At 35.1% G+C, this 13,917-nt stretch overlaps 1 protein-coding gene across 1 annotated transcript in view; it reads left to right on the top strand.

Moving 5' to 3' along the window:
• The first annotated feature begins 12,285 nt into the window (after positions 1-12,285).
• LOC122687302 (lanC-like protein 2) overlaps positions 12,286-13,917 on the top strand; it is a 133,723-nt gene continuing 132,091 nt past the window's right edge. Inside the window, exon 1 of the mRNA XM_043892657.1 lies at positions 12,286-12,466. Coding sequence (XP_043748592.1) covers positions 12,286-12,466 — 181 coding nt within the window. The remainder of the gene's footprint in view (positions 12,467-13,917) is intronic.

The following is a 13,917-nucleotide window of genomic DNA, read 5'->3' on the forward strand; positions in this document are numbered from 1 at the left end:
GATAAAAATAGGCTTTTACAGATTACTGAACAAGGCACAGCAAGTCTGAAAAAATATCCTGTAAAATCTTTATATATGGATTTTGTCCAATACATCTCTCAAAATTTTGTAATCCCCCAAAGCATTTTATTTCCATTTTTTAAAAAAAGAAATTTAAAAATAAATTGTACAACTCTATTTCTTGGGCTGTTAAGAATTTGAAACTTCTGACATGGGCCAAAAACTCTTCTCTCCTATGGACCAAACAATATTGTTAATCAGTGTGGGAACTGCAGACTCAAATACCTGAAGAGGCCAAGCAGGAAACTTAAATATGCAAAGCTCCTGGTAGAAGATGACCTGAGCAATAAAATCTGATGGATGTGGAGAATTTAGGTGCCAACTAGAGACATTCAATATAAAATTTGAAAAGGCAGGAGGTGAGCCAAAGAAAATCCCTGTGCAACTATCTGAGCGCAAAGCTGAGATTTTGTGATTCCGTGCAGTAAGCACTATGCCTCAGTCTAGCCCCAAGTAACCCAAATTTTAATGAAGATTTATTTGCTCTACCAAGGAAAATCTCCTAGGTAGACAGGGGCATAGATTTCAAAGTACTCCCACGATTAGGATGGGGTTTGCTTGTTAAAACAAATTAGATTCTAACTAGCTTGGAGCTTCCAAAATCAAAGAAAAACAAAACCAGTAAGCAGTTAGCATTGTTATGGTAGTAATAATTAGCCTTGTCTGACCATCTGTGGTTTATTTCTGAGGACTTTAAAGTGGTAGTTGGAGAACAAAGTGAAAAAGCAGGTAGCTGATGTTGGGAGGGTCTTTCCCTTTCTTCTCTGGGGGTAGAGACTGGCCAGGAAGAAGAAACCTGGATATCCTACCCTGTTAAATAGAGTGTAAGGAACTTCAGGAGGCAACTTGGACACAGATCTGGGCTGAATTGTTCCACTGCTGCTCCAATTACGTCTCCCTCCTCTCGCCATGAGAAGTGATAAAAACTTTCTTCTCCAAAGTACCATTTCAGCTTAGTTTTAAGAAATTGATGGCCCTCAGCAGCAGGGTCCCATAGTTCTCCTTAGGACTGTACAGCAATGTGATGTATGCTGAATGTTATAACCACTACTGTTAGGAGCTGAATTACCCTTACTATCACTGTTCGCAATATTTATGAATTTAATTAAATCTTTATTTTTATCAGTACATTAACTTCTCAAGTTTTCTTCTCAGCACACGTTTTTATTATCATATCCTATGGATCCTAATTTGAAATAGAGCCTTTAATTAAAAGAGATTTGCTCTCTCACACTACTCAATATATAATAATAATCTCTGAGATTTGCTTCTTATAATCGTATTTTTCCCATGATTGTGCATATACTAATTTCTATTAGTATAATTAAGGTTGAATATAATGAATAAGCTGTCTTATGTGAACTAAAATGTGGAAGTTACATATTTTATGATTCTTATATGTATTCAATAATTGTCATTTGTCTGCATTTGTACAAAACATCTTTTATAGTTTTAAGAAAAACATATGTACCTAAAGAAATCGTTTATCAAGGTCTTCATAAAACTTGCATGTAAGTTAGTTTTAATTAATATTTTCATTTAAATTTGCTATGCATTTTCGCTTTCATACATTTCATAAATTTCTATATTTTTATTATGTTTTTATTTAGGAAAGAGCACATGATTCCTCTAGTAGTTCTTTAAAAATATTTCTACAGTAGTTTTTGCCACAAAAAACATCAAATTATTTGACGTTTGACCTCTCATGAGCTTATGAAGAATGAGGGATCAAACCAGCTTTTGTATGGCTGACAGAAATGTTACCTATATTTAATATATGACATAAGGGTCAGTCAGCAAGTGTTAAAGCAGGGCTTAAACCCAATGCTCTCAGGCTCCATTCACTCTGCTTTCTACCCCTTAGGCAAATCTATATCTTTAATTCATATTGATGTATTATATACTGTAAGGGGTATGTAGAAGTGACTAGTCCTGTCTTGCTCACCACTGCGTAACTGGTAACTGTTAACAGTATCACAATGAATGAATGAAATACTTCACTTTAAAGAGGATATATGTTTATAGTATTTAGAAAATGGCTGTTTTACACTCCTACTTAAAAATTAATTTTATTCTTAAATTCTTGTATTCAGTCCGTAGAGATGGTTTTGTTGTTGTTGTGCTATGGCTGTTAAAAATTGGCCATTTTATATGCTTGACTTTGCTGAAGTGGAATGATTTGTTTTAGATCTTTTTTTTTTTTTTTTTTAGTCTACTGTTTAGCTGTATTCTAGATGCTGGGATAAAGTCACAGAAAACAGCACATTTTTCTAGTCCTCAGTTTACACACTTGTTGGAGAAAATCAGTTCAGTTCAGTTCACTTGCTCAGGTGTGTCCTACTCTTTGAGACCCCATGGGCTGCAGCACATCAGGCCTCCCTGTCCATCACCACTCCTGGAGCTTACTCAAACCCATGTTCATTGAGTCAGTGATGCCATCCAACCATCTCATCCTCTGTTGTCCCCTTATTCTTCCTCCTTCAGTCTTTCCCAGCATCAGGGTCTTTTCCAACGAGTCAGTTACTCGCAACAGGTGGCCAAAGTATTGGAGCTTCAACTTCAACATCAGTCCTTCCAATGAATATTCAGGACTGATTTCCTTGAGGATGGACTGGTTGGATCTCCTTGCAGTCCAAGGGACTCTCAAGAGTCTTCTCCAACACCACAGTTCAAAAGCATCAATTCTTTGGTGCTCGGGTTTATTTATGGCCCAACTCTCATATCCATACATGACTACTGGAAAAACTATAGCTTTGAATATACAAACCTTTGTTGGCAGAGTAATGTTTCTGCCTTTTACTATGCTGTCTAGGTTATTCATAACCTTTCTTCCAAGAAGCAAGCATCTTTTAATTTCATGGCTGCAGTCACCATCTGCAGTGATTTTGGAGCCCCAAAAAAATAAAGTCTGTCACTGTTTCCATTGTTTCACCATCTATTTTCCATGAAGTGATGGGACCAGATGCCATGGTCTTAGTTTTCTGAATGTTGAATTTTAAGCCAACATTTTTACTCTCCTCTTTCACTTTCATTGAGAGGTTCTTTAGTTCTTCTTTGCTTTCTGCCATAAGGTTGGTGTCATCTGCATATCTGAGGTTATTGATATTTCTCCTGGCAATCTTGATTCCAGCTTGTGCTTTTTCCAGCCCAGTGTTTCTCATGATATACTCTGCATATAAGTTAAACAAGCAAGGTGACAATATACAGCCTTGACGTACTCCTTTTCCTATTTGGAACCAGTCTGTTGTTCCATGTCCAGTTCTAACTGCTGCTTCTTGACCTGCATATAGATTTCTCAGGAGGCAGGTCGTGTGGTCTGGTATTCCCTTCTCTTTTAAGAATTTTCCACAGTTTGTTTTGGTCCACACAGTCACATACTCAGTTTGGCATAGTCAATAAAGCAGAAATAGATGTTTTTCTGGAACTCTCTCACTTTTTCAATGATCCAGCGGATGTTGGCAATTTGATCTCTGGTTCCTCTGCCTTTTCTAAATCCTTCTTGAACATCTGGAAGTTCATGGTTCACATACTGTTGAAGCCTGGCTTGGAGAACTTTGAGCATTACTTTACTAGTGTGTGAGATGAATGCAGTTTTGTGGTAGTCTTTGCATTCTTTAGCATTGTCTTTCTTTGGGATTGGAATGAAAACTGCCCTTTTCCAGTCCTGTGGCCCCTGCTGAGTTTTCCAAAGTTGGTGGCATATTGAGTGCAGCACTTTCACAGCATCATCTCTTAGGATTTGAAATGGCTCAATTGGAATTCCATCACCTCCACTAGCTTTGTTAATAGTGATGCTTCCTAAGGCCCACTTGACTTCACATTCCAGGATGTCTGGGTCTAGGTGAGTGATCACACAATCATGATCATCTGGGTCATAAAGATCTTTTTTTGTATAATTCTTCTGTGTATTCTTGCCACCTCTTCTTATATTCTACTTCTGTTAGGTCCATACCATCCCTGTCCTTTAAATATAATTTAAAACTAAAGAAATGCTCTAATGCATTAAATAATTATGTAGTTGATCTATCTTGTTAAAAGTGAAAGTTGCTCAGTCATGTCCAACTCTTTGCGACCCCATAAACTATACAGTCCATGAAATTCCCCAGGCCTGAATACTGGAGTGGCTAGCCTTTCCCTTCTCCGGGGGATCTTCCCAACCTAGGGATCAAACCCAGGTCTCCTGCATTGCAGGAAGAATCTTACAATAGTCAAGTAAATCAGGAATAATAAGTGGAAAACTCTAATTGAAGAGATTTAGGTGTAAGATTACTGCACTATAGCAATCTCCTGAAAAGTAAGTAGAAAATGTTAGTTTATGCACATTTCCATTTAGGACTTTTTTTTTTCCACTTCATAGCATCCAGGGCATTTAATAGCTGGTGCTATCAAAGAGAACATTGTTTGCCTTCTTCCCTGTGGAATATAAAATTTAAACTGAAACTCACTTCTTATTGGATATTGAAGCAGGAGTCAAAATGCCTGCTGATTTGAAAAGCTCTTCACTTCACTGGGATGTGTTTTAACATTTACATTGTCATTTGAACAGCATGCCTCACACAATACTTCTCAGGAAACCCACTTGTGATTTCAAAGCATAAATCTGGAAATTCTAGACATTTATTCTCATAAATTGCTTTCTTGTAATTTTAAAATTACTCTGTCCTTGAAATTTTCTTTCAAGAAAGAAAATCAATTGAGGCTTCATCAACTCATTGAACAAGTGAATCTGATCTATGCCGGTGTGGGCCTCCCTCCTTCATGTATATGGCTCAAGCTCCGTAACTGTTAGTGTTGATTTGTCTTTTCTAAGGAAAGGTTCACAGATTCTCTCAGAAGAGCCGTCTGATCTCTCTAAGGGCTTCAAGATTGGATTTTAGCCTTTGAAAGCTCTCTAGAAAAAGTATTGGGATATTGTCGTCTCTCAGTTAATCACATAGTTCATCTCACTCCTCTACTTTGCACCTACAATCTCTCTGATGAAGTTTTGTCAGAGAATAAACTGCAAATCAGAGAAAGAGTAAGGTTGGGTACCTGAGGATCTTGTTGCTTTTTTTATTTTTTAAAAACTTTTTATTTTATATTGGATATAGCCTATTAATAGTGTTGTGATAGTTTCAGGTGGGCAGCAAAGGGACCCAGCCATATACATACGGGTGTCTCTTCTCCTCCAAACTCCCCTCCCATCCAGGCTGCCACATAACATTGAGCAGAGTTCCCTGAACTATACAGCAGGGCCTTGTTTATCCATTTAAAATAGAACAGTGTGTACATGTCCATCCCTAACTATCCCAACCCCCAGCCTTCCCTCTTGCAGCCATAAGTCCATTCTCTAAATCTGTGTCTAATTGCTTTTTAAAAATATATTTGCAAATCATATCTATTTAAATTTGCTTCAGTGATTATAATTCTTGAAAATATCTAAGATCTGCTGGGCAAGCCAGTTTGCTTCTAAGCAATATTTCTTCTTCTCTAGACACTGAGATTCCATATCCCTCCTTTATTTGAAGTCATTCATCTTTCTTCTCAGTCTTTCAACTCCACATATTTTCATTCATAAAAGCTCCTCCTCTCTGTCTGTGGGTTCTTTGTTTTTTGGAGTGGTTTTCAAAAGGAAAGGAGGGAAAGAAATGTCTTTATTTTTATAAACCTAAAAGCTGAAGAGCCATATAAACATAAATGTTTATCAGCTGTCTTCAGAATACATGACCTGCTTCAGACAATATTAATCAGATGTTCTATTTAACTCTTCAGTTTTTCACAGGGAATTGCTATAGGAAATATTATAAGATCCCTGTTTCCTGCAACACTTTTTTTGTCACTGTTTTTCTTAATTGATTTTTCAATTTTTTTTTCTTGACTTTTATATATTTGTTTTGTTTGTGTCTTGCTTTTTGGCTATTTCATTAAACTGGTTAAAAATATAAAACAACCTATTCTTTCTTGAGTGAAACCAATAAGTCCTCTAAAATTACAAATGAAATTTCTTTACTTAGCACTACAATATTGAGATGTGAAGAGGAAATTCTGAAGAAAATTAGAAAGCATACAAGATTTATAAGAATCTGATATTTATAAGCATAAATATGTAAAAATTTTATTTAGAAATAGATATTTGGGAAAATATTTTAAATGGTAATTGATGCATGAAATTTTGTATAGATATTAAAAGACATTCACAGATATTAAAAATAATTTTCTGTGAACTATGAAAACCAAATAGAACAAAATTTTGAATAGTTCAAACTTCCTAAAAAAGTTTAAATTTAATTTAAATTTCTTTATAAAAATCTGGAAGAAGCTGCTTTCCTGATGGCTCTGGGTAAAGAATCTGCCTGCAGTGCAGGAGACACAGGAGATGCAAGTTTGATCCTTGGGTCAGAAAGATCCCCTGGAGGAAAAAATGTCAACCCACTCCAGTATTCTTGCCTGAAAAATCCCATGGACAGAGGAGCCTGGTGGGCTACAGTCCATGGAGTCACAGAAAGTCAGACTTGACTGAGCACAATATAAATGAAAACCAGTAAAGGTAGAGTTTCAAAATGGCTTTTAATTTAAGGTTATAGATAGATCTCAGTTATAAACTGATAGCTATCACTCAAGTCTTTGTAAGAAAATGTCAAAGCTTTACAAACATAAAAAGTACGAAACTCTAGTAGAGACTGACTGTGCTTCCTAACCATATTCTGCCTTCCAAGGACACACACACACATGCACACACAGAGATCTATGCAAAGCACAAATTAAATAGCATAAAATAGTGCTTTTCAAATTTTAATGTGCATGCAAATTACTAAGTATCTTGTTTAAAATATTGACTCTGACTTAGTAGGACTGGAGTGGGACCTGGGATTCTACATCCCCAAGGACTCCAAGGGCTGCTCCAGGTCATGGAAACACACTCTAAGTAGAGTGGCCTTGACTCCTGAGCTTAGTTTTTGAGGAAGCCTGACTATTTCTTTAAATCAAAATGTGTTGAGGCTTAAATCTCTTGCTTAGAGAGTGAGTGAAAAAAAAAAAAATCAACCCTTTTGAGAGTGCTGTAAAATATGTATTGTGTTTATTCCTTGAGAATAAATGTAGAAAAAGGCTTAACGTGGCCTAGAGTCACAGACTATTTTTCAAAATATAAAGGCATATCATTGGCCATCTTCAGTCAAAATCTCTAGTTTTTTTCAGGGTCCATTTTACACGCCTCTGCAAATGTTCATGAGCTTCTTCTGGTGGACACATTTCCTGAATAACATGAAAGCTTAATAAAACCCTTTCCACCTGATTTTCCAAAGATTAGCCTCGGAAGTAGAGACTCAATTGTGAGTTTTGTTCTCATCGTAATTCTCATGTAGAAATCAGAGAGCAACCTCCTTATACTATAGAACACACCTCCTTATATTTTTCTAAAATTGTGTCTCCCTTTGAGAACAATGATTTTGCTGCAAGAAAAAATTCACACGAACAGAGAGTTTTGTATTTAACTGCAGGTAATTAATGTACACTCTGGAGTCCAGATTGTACAAGGGCTTCCAAATTAACTCTAGTTTAGAGTCTTCTATACTCCAAGCCTACCTGGACTGGGGGTTAGCTTTGACAAACTTGGACAGATCTCATTATTAGAGTGTGTCCTACAGAGTTTGGATCAAGTCCAGGACTTACTCAGGCCATATTCTACAAAAATGCTGAGAAGAAAGATTTGTGAAAGATACAATCTAGCTTCAAGTAAAAAGAGACCTCTTTCTTATCAAAGTCTCAGAATTAAAACACCTTAAGAGAAATGTTTTCTTAATATTGTAAAGTACAAAAATCTTGGGGGAGACATAAATTCATGCTTGTTTCTACTTTACTGGAGGCAATTTTCTACAATTCTTGTTGAAGGATTGTAAGTCCATTGACTTACAGCTTGAAAGTATGGTAAGATTTGTTTTTACTTGTTTCAAAATTATTGCTTTCAAAGGTAACTTTGCCATCAAATGGATGGATATAGTAAATTTGTTTACAGAGTAATACATTTGCAACATGAAGTATGCTGTTAAGTTTTTAAAAGGGAAATTTAGAAAGCAAAAACATAGATTGTAATTAAGTTGTTCTAGTTGTTAAGTCATGTCCGAATTTTTTGCAACCTTATAAACTGTATGTAACCTGCTAGGTTCCTCTGTCCATGGAATTTCTCTGACAGGAATACTGGAGTGGGTTGCCATTTCCTCCTTGAGAGGATTTTCCTGACTTATGGATTGAACCTGCGTCTCCTGTATTGGCAGGCAGATTCTTTACTGCTGAACCACCAGGGATGCTCCGTTTTGTTTTTTTTTTCTTTAAATAAAATATTATGTACAGAACAAAATCTATCTTGGCAGGTTGAATTGCAGATATTTGTCTTTTTCTCTTTCTGCCTCGTGTGTGTGTGTGTGTGTTTCTAAGATGAACTAAAGCAACCTAGATATGTTCATACTCTCAAGATTTCAACCTTGGTCATTACTCTTTCGTTTAATACCCATATAGCAACATCCTGACTTATCTCATGCTTCCAGGGTTCTGCTTACCCTGTATTTTGAGAAGCTCTGAAGATGGCTGACATGTTGCATTTTGGTGGCCTTTTTTCATCTCCGCCAATCTCTGGCTCAGGGCCACTTTCAGCTTGTTCTGGGTCACTTTTCCTATCATCTGGGCCTTCTTTTTTGGGTTTATGCCCATCACCCCATATCAAGATTGGTACCACTTTACCCAGACTAAATAGAGAAGATCTTCCTGACTTCATCATACCACAGATTAATTTTACTGTATTATTAAACAAAATGTGAGTGACCTGAACTAGCAGAAAGAAACTATAATATTGAAAAGAAAATTTAAAACTGTATGCAACTATTCCTAGGGTTATTAGATGCTTTCTCCCTCAGAGTTTGTTTTTTCAGTGTTTACAGGATATAGCTTAACATTCCTTAATGGATGTCATTGATCATGTACCATGATAGTGTACACAGGGGAAATTCAGACCCCTAATATTCTCCGGGTCTTAGAAAAAGTGATTCAGTTTCCATTTCTGTAAAATGGGAATAGTAAGTGGAGTTAAATGGAATAATGAATATGAGGGTTTTTTTTTGTTTAATGGTATAAATCATGTACCCAGCATGAAGTAAGCTCTGATTACTCGCCATTTGTTTTTCTTACCAGAATGATTATTGTTCTCATAATCAGGCTGCTGCTGCTAAGTCGCTTTAGTCGTGTCTGACTCTGTGCGACCCCATGGATGGCAGCCCACCATGCTCCCCTGTCCCTGGGATTCTCCAGGCAAGAGTACTGGAGTGGCTTGCCATTGCCTTCTGCGCATAATCAGGCTAGCTCTAGTCAAATATTATGGAATTTTTTCAACACCTCTACTTATTAAGTCTAATTAACTCCATTTGGCAGATGGGACAAGGACGGCCAGGAGTCATCAGGATTGTATACGGTGATTCAAAACTTTAAAAGAAATCTTTTTAACTCCAAAACTTTGACTTTTCCTCTGCATGGTACTTTCAGCTTTACTGTTTTCTTAAATAGAACTATCATTTTTAAATTATTGAATCTTTCCATTTTGTTTTGAAGAAATGTTATTTGTTATTGGTCAATTAAATTATCTGTAAAGAAATAAAAACTCATTGTAAATTACCTCTGACCAATAAAACTTTGTTAAAATTTCCTAAGGTATTTATTTTTTATCTTATTTTATAATACTATATATTTATATTAATTTCTATACCTTGTTTATAATTAGCTCTCCTTTTTTAAATCTCTAATCTGAGTTACATTGAACTATTTTTTATACTAAAATCTTAAACTGTAGAGAAAGCTGGATCTATGTTTTTGAATAGTTACATAAATTTGAAGCTGCATATAAAATACTTTATGCTTCTTGCTAAAATCTATAAACCTAAATTTGGAAGGATACAGCTATTTTACTATGGAAGCTTATTCTACTCTTTTAGCCTGCAGTTTGAATACTTTATTTTAAAAGCTGTTAACAAAAATAACACATTAGTCCACTTGGTGGGGTAGGAGACACTGAAATCCAGTTAGAGATTTGCTGCTTTAGATACAATGTAATTATGTGGTGAAAGGCTTTTTGTCCTTTCATTTTATCCTAACTTGTGCCTTGCAAAATTAGCATTTCCACATAAGAAAGTTGTGGTAATTATTTTCTTAAAATTGTCAGAATGTGTGCTAATCTGGGGATAGTTATCTTTATTCCTTCTTTGGCTTATTACAGGTTTAAATTAAGCTGAGGTTTCTTTAGTGTTATTTTTCTAGAGCCACTGGGATTAGAAATGATGGATTTTGTGGTGCTCTGAGTATAGTTAAGCTCTTGTCAACATAAGTATAAAATTATTGCTGTGTGCAGTTGGTATGTTTTCGAAGGTAATTAAAGCTAAACATTGTGCAGAGAAAGATGATTAGAAATCTTCGATTCACAAAGAAATCCAGCTTTGCTTTGACACCTAAAACCTCACATTCTTTCTGTTTAAAAAAAAAAAAAAACACAAAAAACTTACACTTACAGAACTTATAGAAAATTCTTCGTGCTGATTTCAAAATCAACTCAAATACTGAATTATTTTCTGTAAAATGTATGATTCTTACCCCTGACAGTCTAAGCACTCTCTGAATATTTTAGAACCTTATTTGTTCATTTCATATTCTTACTTTAGTTATAGAACAGTCTTATATACTTTTGATAGGGATATATTTAAAAAACAAACAGAAAGTGACAGACTTAATTACCTATTTGTTATTTTTTCTTTTTTTCTAAAGCTATGCACTTAAAATTTACCTTTTTTTTAATGGTGACATCACCATTTTATTAGTGATATGAATGTTGATAAAATGTAGGAGAAAGTAAGTTAATGCCAAAAGCTAACATACTTGGTGTAAACGGTAATTTGGGTTGCTTCTGGCTTCTTTTCATCTTTCCACATAAAATATTCTGATTCTTTTGTGTGATATAGTTTATGTTTGTATTTTCTTAGTAATTTTGCTTTTAAAATCCTAAGAATGTTAGAAATATGGCTGTCAAAGTTATAAATTTTAAAATATACATAATGTAAGTAACTCATCATCATTTAAAACAATAGATATTATGCTTTAAGTAAACTGGATTATTATTATCTAAAACTCTTCAAGTGATAATATTGATATCAGAAAAGATAATTAAAGTCAAATTTTAATAAAAGGTGATTTGTTATTGGAAAATTAGAAAACCCAACACTATAAACCCAGCACTGTTGGTTGAGTACATTTGAGAGAAGAAAACAAATATGTTGATGAAAGATAAAGAGAAATAGCAGCAAGATAATCATAATGCCAGGGTGCTTATCATACATCTATTACATACTTTTCACATATCAGCTGCTTACATCCTCTCAACAACCTTATAAAGTACATAGTTATTATTCTATTCATTTTACATATTAGAAAATTGAGGCTCAGAGATGTTTTTGAGCTTGCCCAAGTTTAGTTAACAGTTAGCTGAGTTTGACTTAATAACCCTGTTTGGGGTCAGGTGATCAATGAAAACTATTCACCAGAATGAACATTTAAACTGAGACCTAAAGGAAAAGAGGGAACCAGCCACATCAAGGATGTGGGGAGTGAAAGAACACCCAAGAGAAATAGCTTGTGCAAGAACACTGGAGCAGGCAAGAGTGTGGAGGTCTGAATAATGGGAGGAGGTTGCCTGTAGCTGGAAGGACCTGAGTTTGGGAGAGAATGGTGTTAAGTAGAGCTTAGAGATATATGCAAAGGCTAGATTATTTAGAACCTGAGGTCTAAATAATGGAGGTTGAGAATGGATACTTTTTGAAGTACAGTCAAAAGTCATGCAGCCTTGAGTGAAATGATTTGATTGACATTTAAAGAATACATTTGCTAAGGGTAAAGATGGGATGGCAATTTAGGAAAAGTGAAAGTGTTAGTCACTCAGTCATGTCCGACTCTTTGTGATCTCATGGACTCTAGCCCACCAGGCTCCTCTGCCCATGCAATTCTCAAGGCAAGAACACTGGAGTGGGTAGCTAGTCCCTCCTCCAGGGGATCTTCCCGACCCAGGGATCAAACCCTGGTCTGCCACAATGCAGGCAGATTCTTTACAGTCTGAGCTACCAGGGAAGCCCCAATTCCACATGTGAAAAAAGAGATAGTACCAGTGATAAAGGACAAATTCAGGAAATATTTTGTAGGTGAAATTTACATAAGTTGTAGATGAATTTGAAGGAGGACGAAAGTGGAGAAGAAAAGGGAGAAATCAAGAATGACAATTATACGATTAATGAACCTACATTGAAACATCATTGTCACCCCAAATCCAGAGTTTACATTAGGGTTCACTCGAGAGTGAACTCTAATGTAAACTCTGGATTTGGGGTGACAGATATATTCCAAAGTAGGTTAATCAATTGTTAGTGAAGTACCGCTCTGGATAGGGTTGTTGATTTTGGGGGAGCCTGGACCTGTGTGAGAGCCATAAAAACTCAGTATCTTTCACTCAGTTTTTCTGTGAACCTAAAACTCCTCTAAAACTTACAGCCTATTAAAGTGTTTTTAAATAAGAAAGAATGAAAAAATTTTGGCTTGAGTAACTCAGTTGAAAATGATGTCATTAGCTGAGATGAGGAAAGTTGGAGAGGATAAGAATCATAACAAGGGGAAAAAAAAAAGAAGTGCTCCATTATTGTCAAGTTAGATTGGAGCTATCCATTGGACATGCAGGAGAACACGTCAAACAAGCAATTGCATAGGTAGACAAGGGGCTCAGAAGAAGGATCCGAACTGAGGATCTAAATTTGGGACTTGTTATCATAAAGGAGGGTTTTAAATGATAAGATGTGAGATTAGTGAGGCAGATTAATCTGATAAAGAACAGAGGAAGGCCCATCTGAGTCCTGAAGAACCTCCTACATGATGATTTTAGATAAATCATCCAAACAAATATTTCATACAAATTAGGTTAAGTCTTATATATTTTACAAGGAAAATGAGCAACAGAAAGATTGTGGTATCCTGAGGCATATTTAAAAATCTTAAACAAGAAAACATGATTACCAGGGACAATTGAATTAGGGTAAAATAATATTTCTATAATTTAATTAGCTTTAAAAAACCTAAGACACATATTGAAAAATTGGAATCAAACCATACTTAATCAAAAAAATTTCAGTTTAATATTACAAATAACTCCTTGGTTTTTATAGCTTGTTGATTTTTTTCTATAGATGGCAAGCTGTTTAAAATTCCAATTGCTTTGGTATAATATGATTCTGTTTAATATAGATTTTGATGATAAAGTTATTTTTAAGAATTACCCCCCAAAACTGGAAAACACACATACACATATCATCTGGTGTCTATCAAGCATTAGGTTACAATTATTTCTCCAAATTCATTACTTTGTGTTTCTCTAGTTGATTACAAATGCTTCATTTATGTACATATTCTATAATTTCATGTGACTGAGATTTCTGAGACATACTTTTGAAATAGGTTTTTAAGTTCTTATGCATTTATTTGAGTTTGAAATAAGGGAAAAAAAGATTAAATGTGGGCTAACGTCTCTAGTTGTTTTGAGAGCCTCTTTTCTCAAATATTCTAAGATTTGATCTGTTCCTTAGGGTACTTCCATTAAACAGTGAAATTATATGGCACTCTGAATATAGAATTAGGCAATAAATGAATATGAAAAAAATTAATTTTTAAGGATTTTTTCATTAAAAAAATAAACATTGATTCTAGTGTTTCAAGAATTTACTTTCTAAAAATCCAAGAAAATCAGAATTCTTCTTCAAAAGACTGTTTAGAACTTATGTGTTTACTTGAAGTGATTGAGAAGGAATGTAT

This window comes from Cervus elaphus, chromosome 31 (genome assembly GCF_910594005.1).
Source record: "Cervus elaphus chromosome 31, mCerEla1.1, whole genome shotgun sequence".
Lineage (NCBI taxonomy): Eukaryota > Metazoa > Chordata > Mammalia > Artiodactyla > Cervidae > Cervus > Cervus elaphus.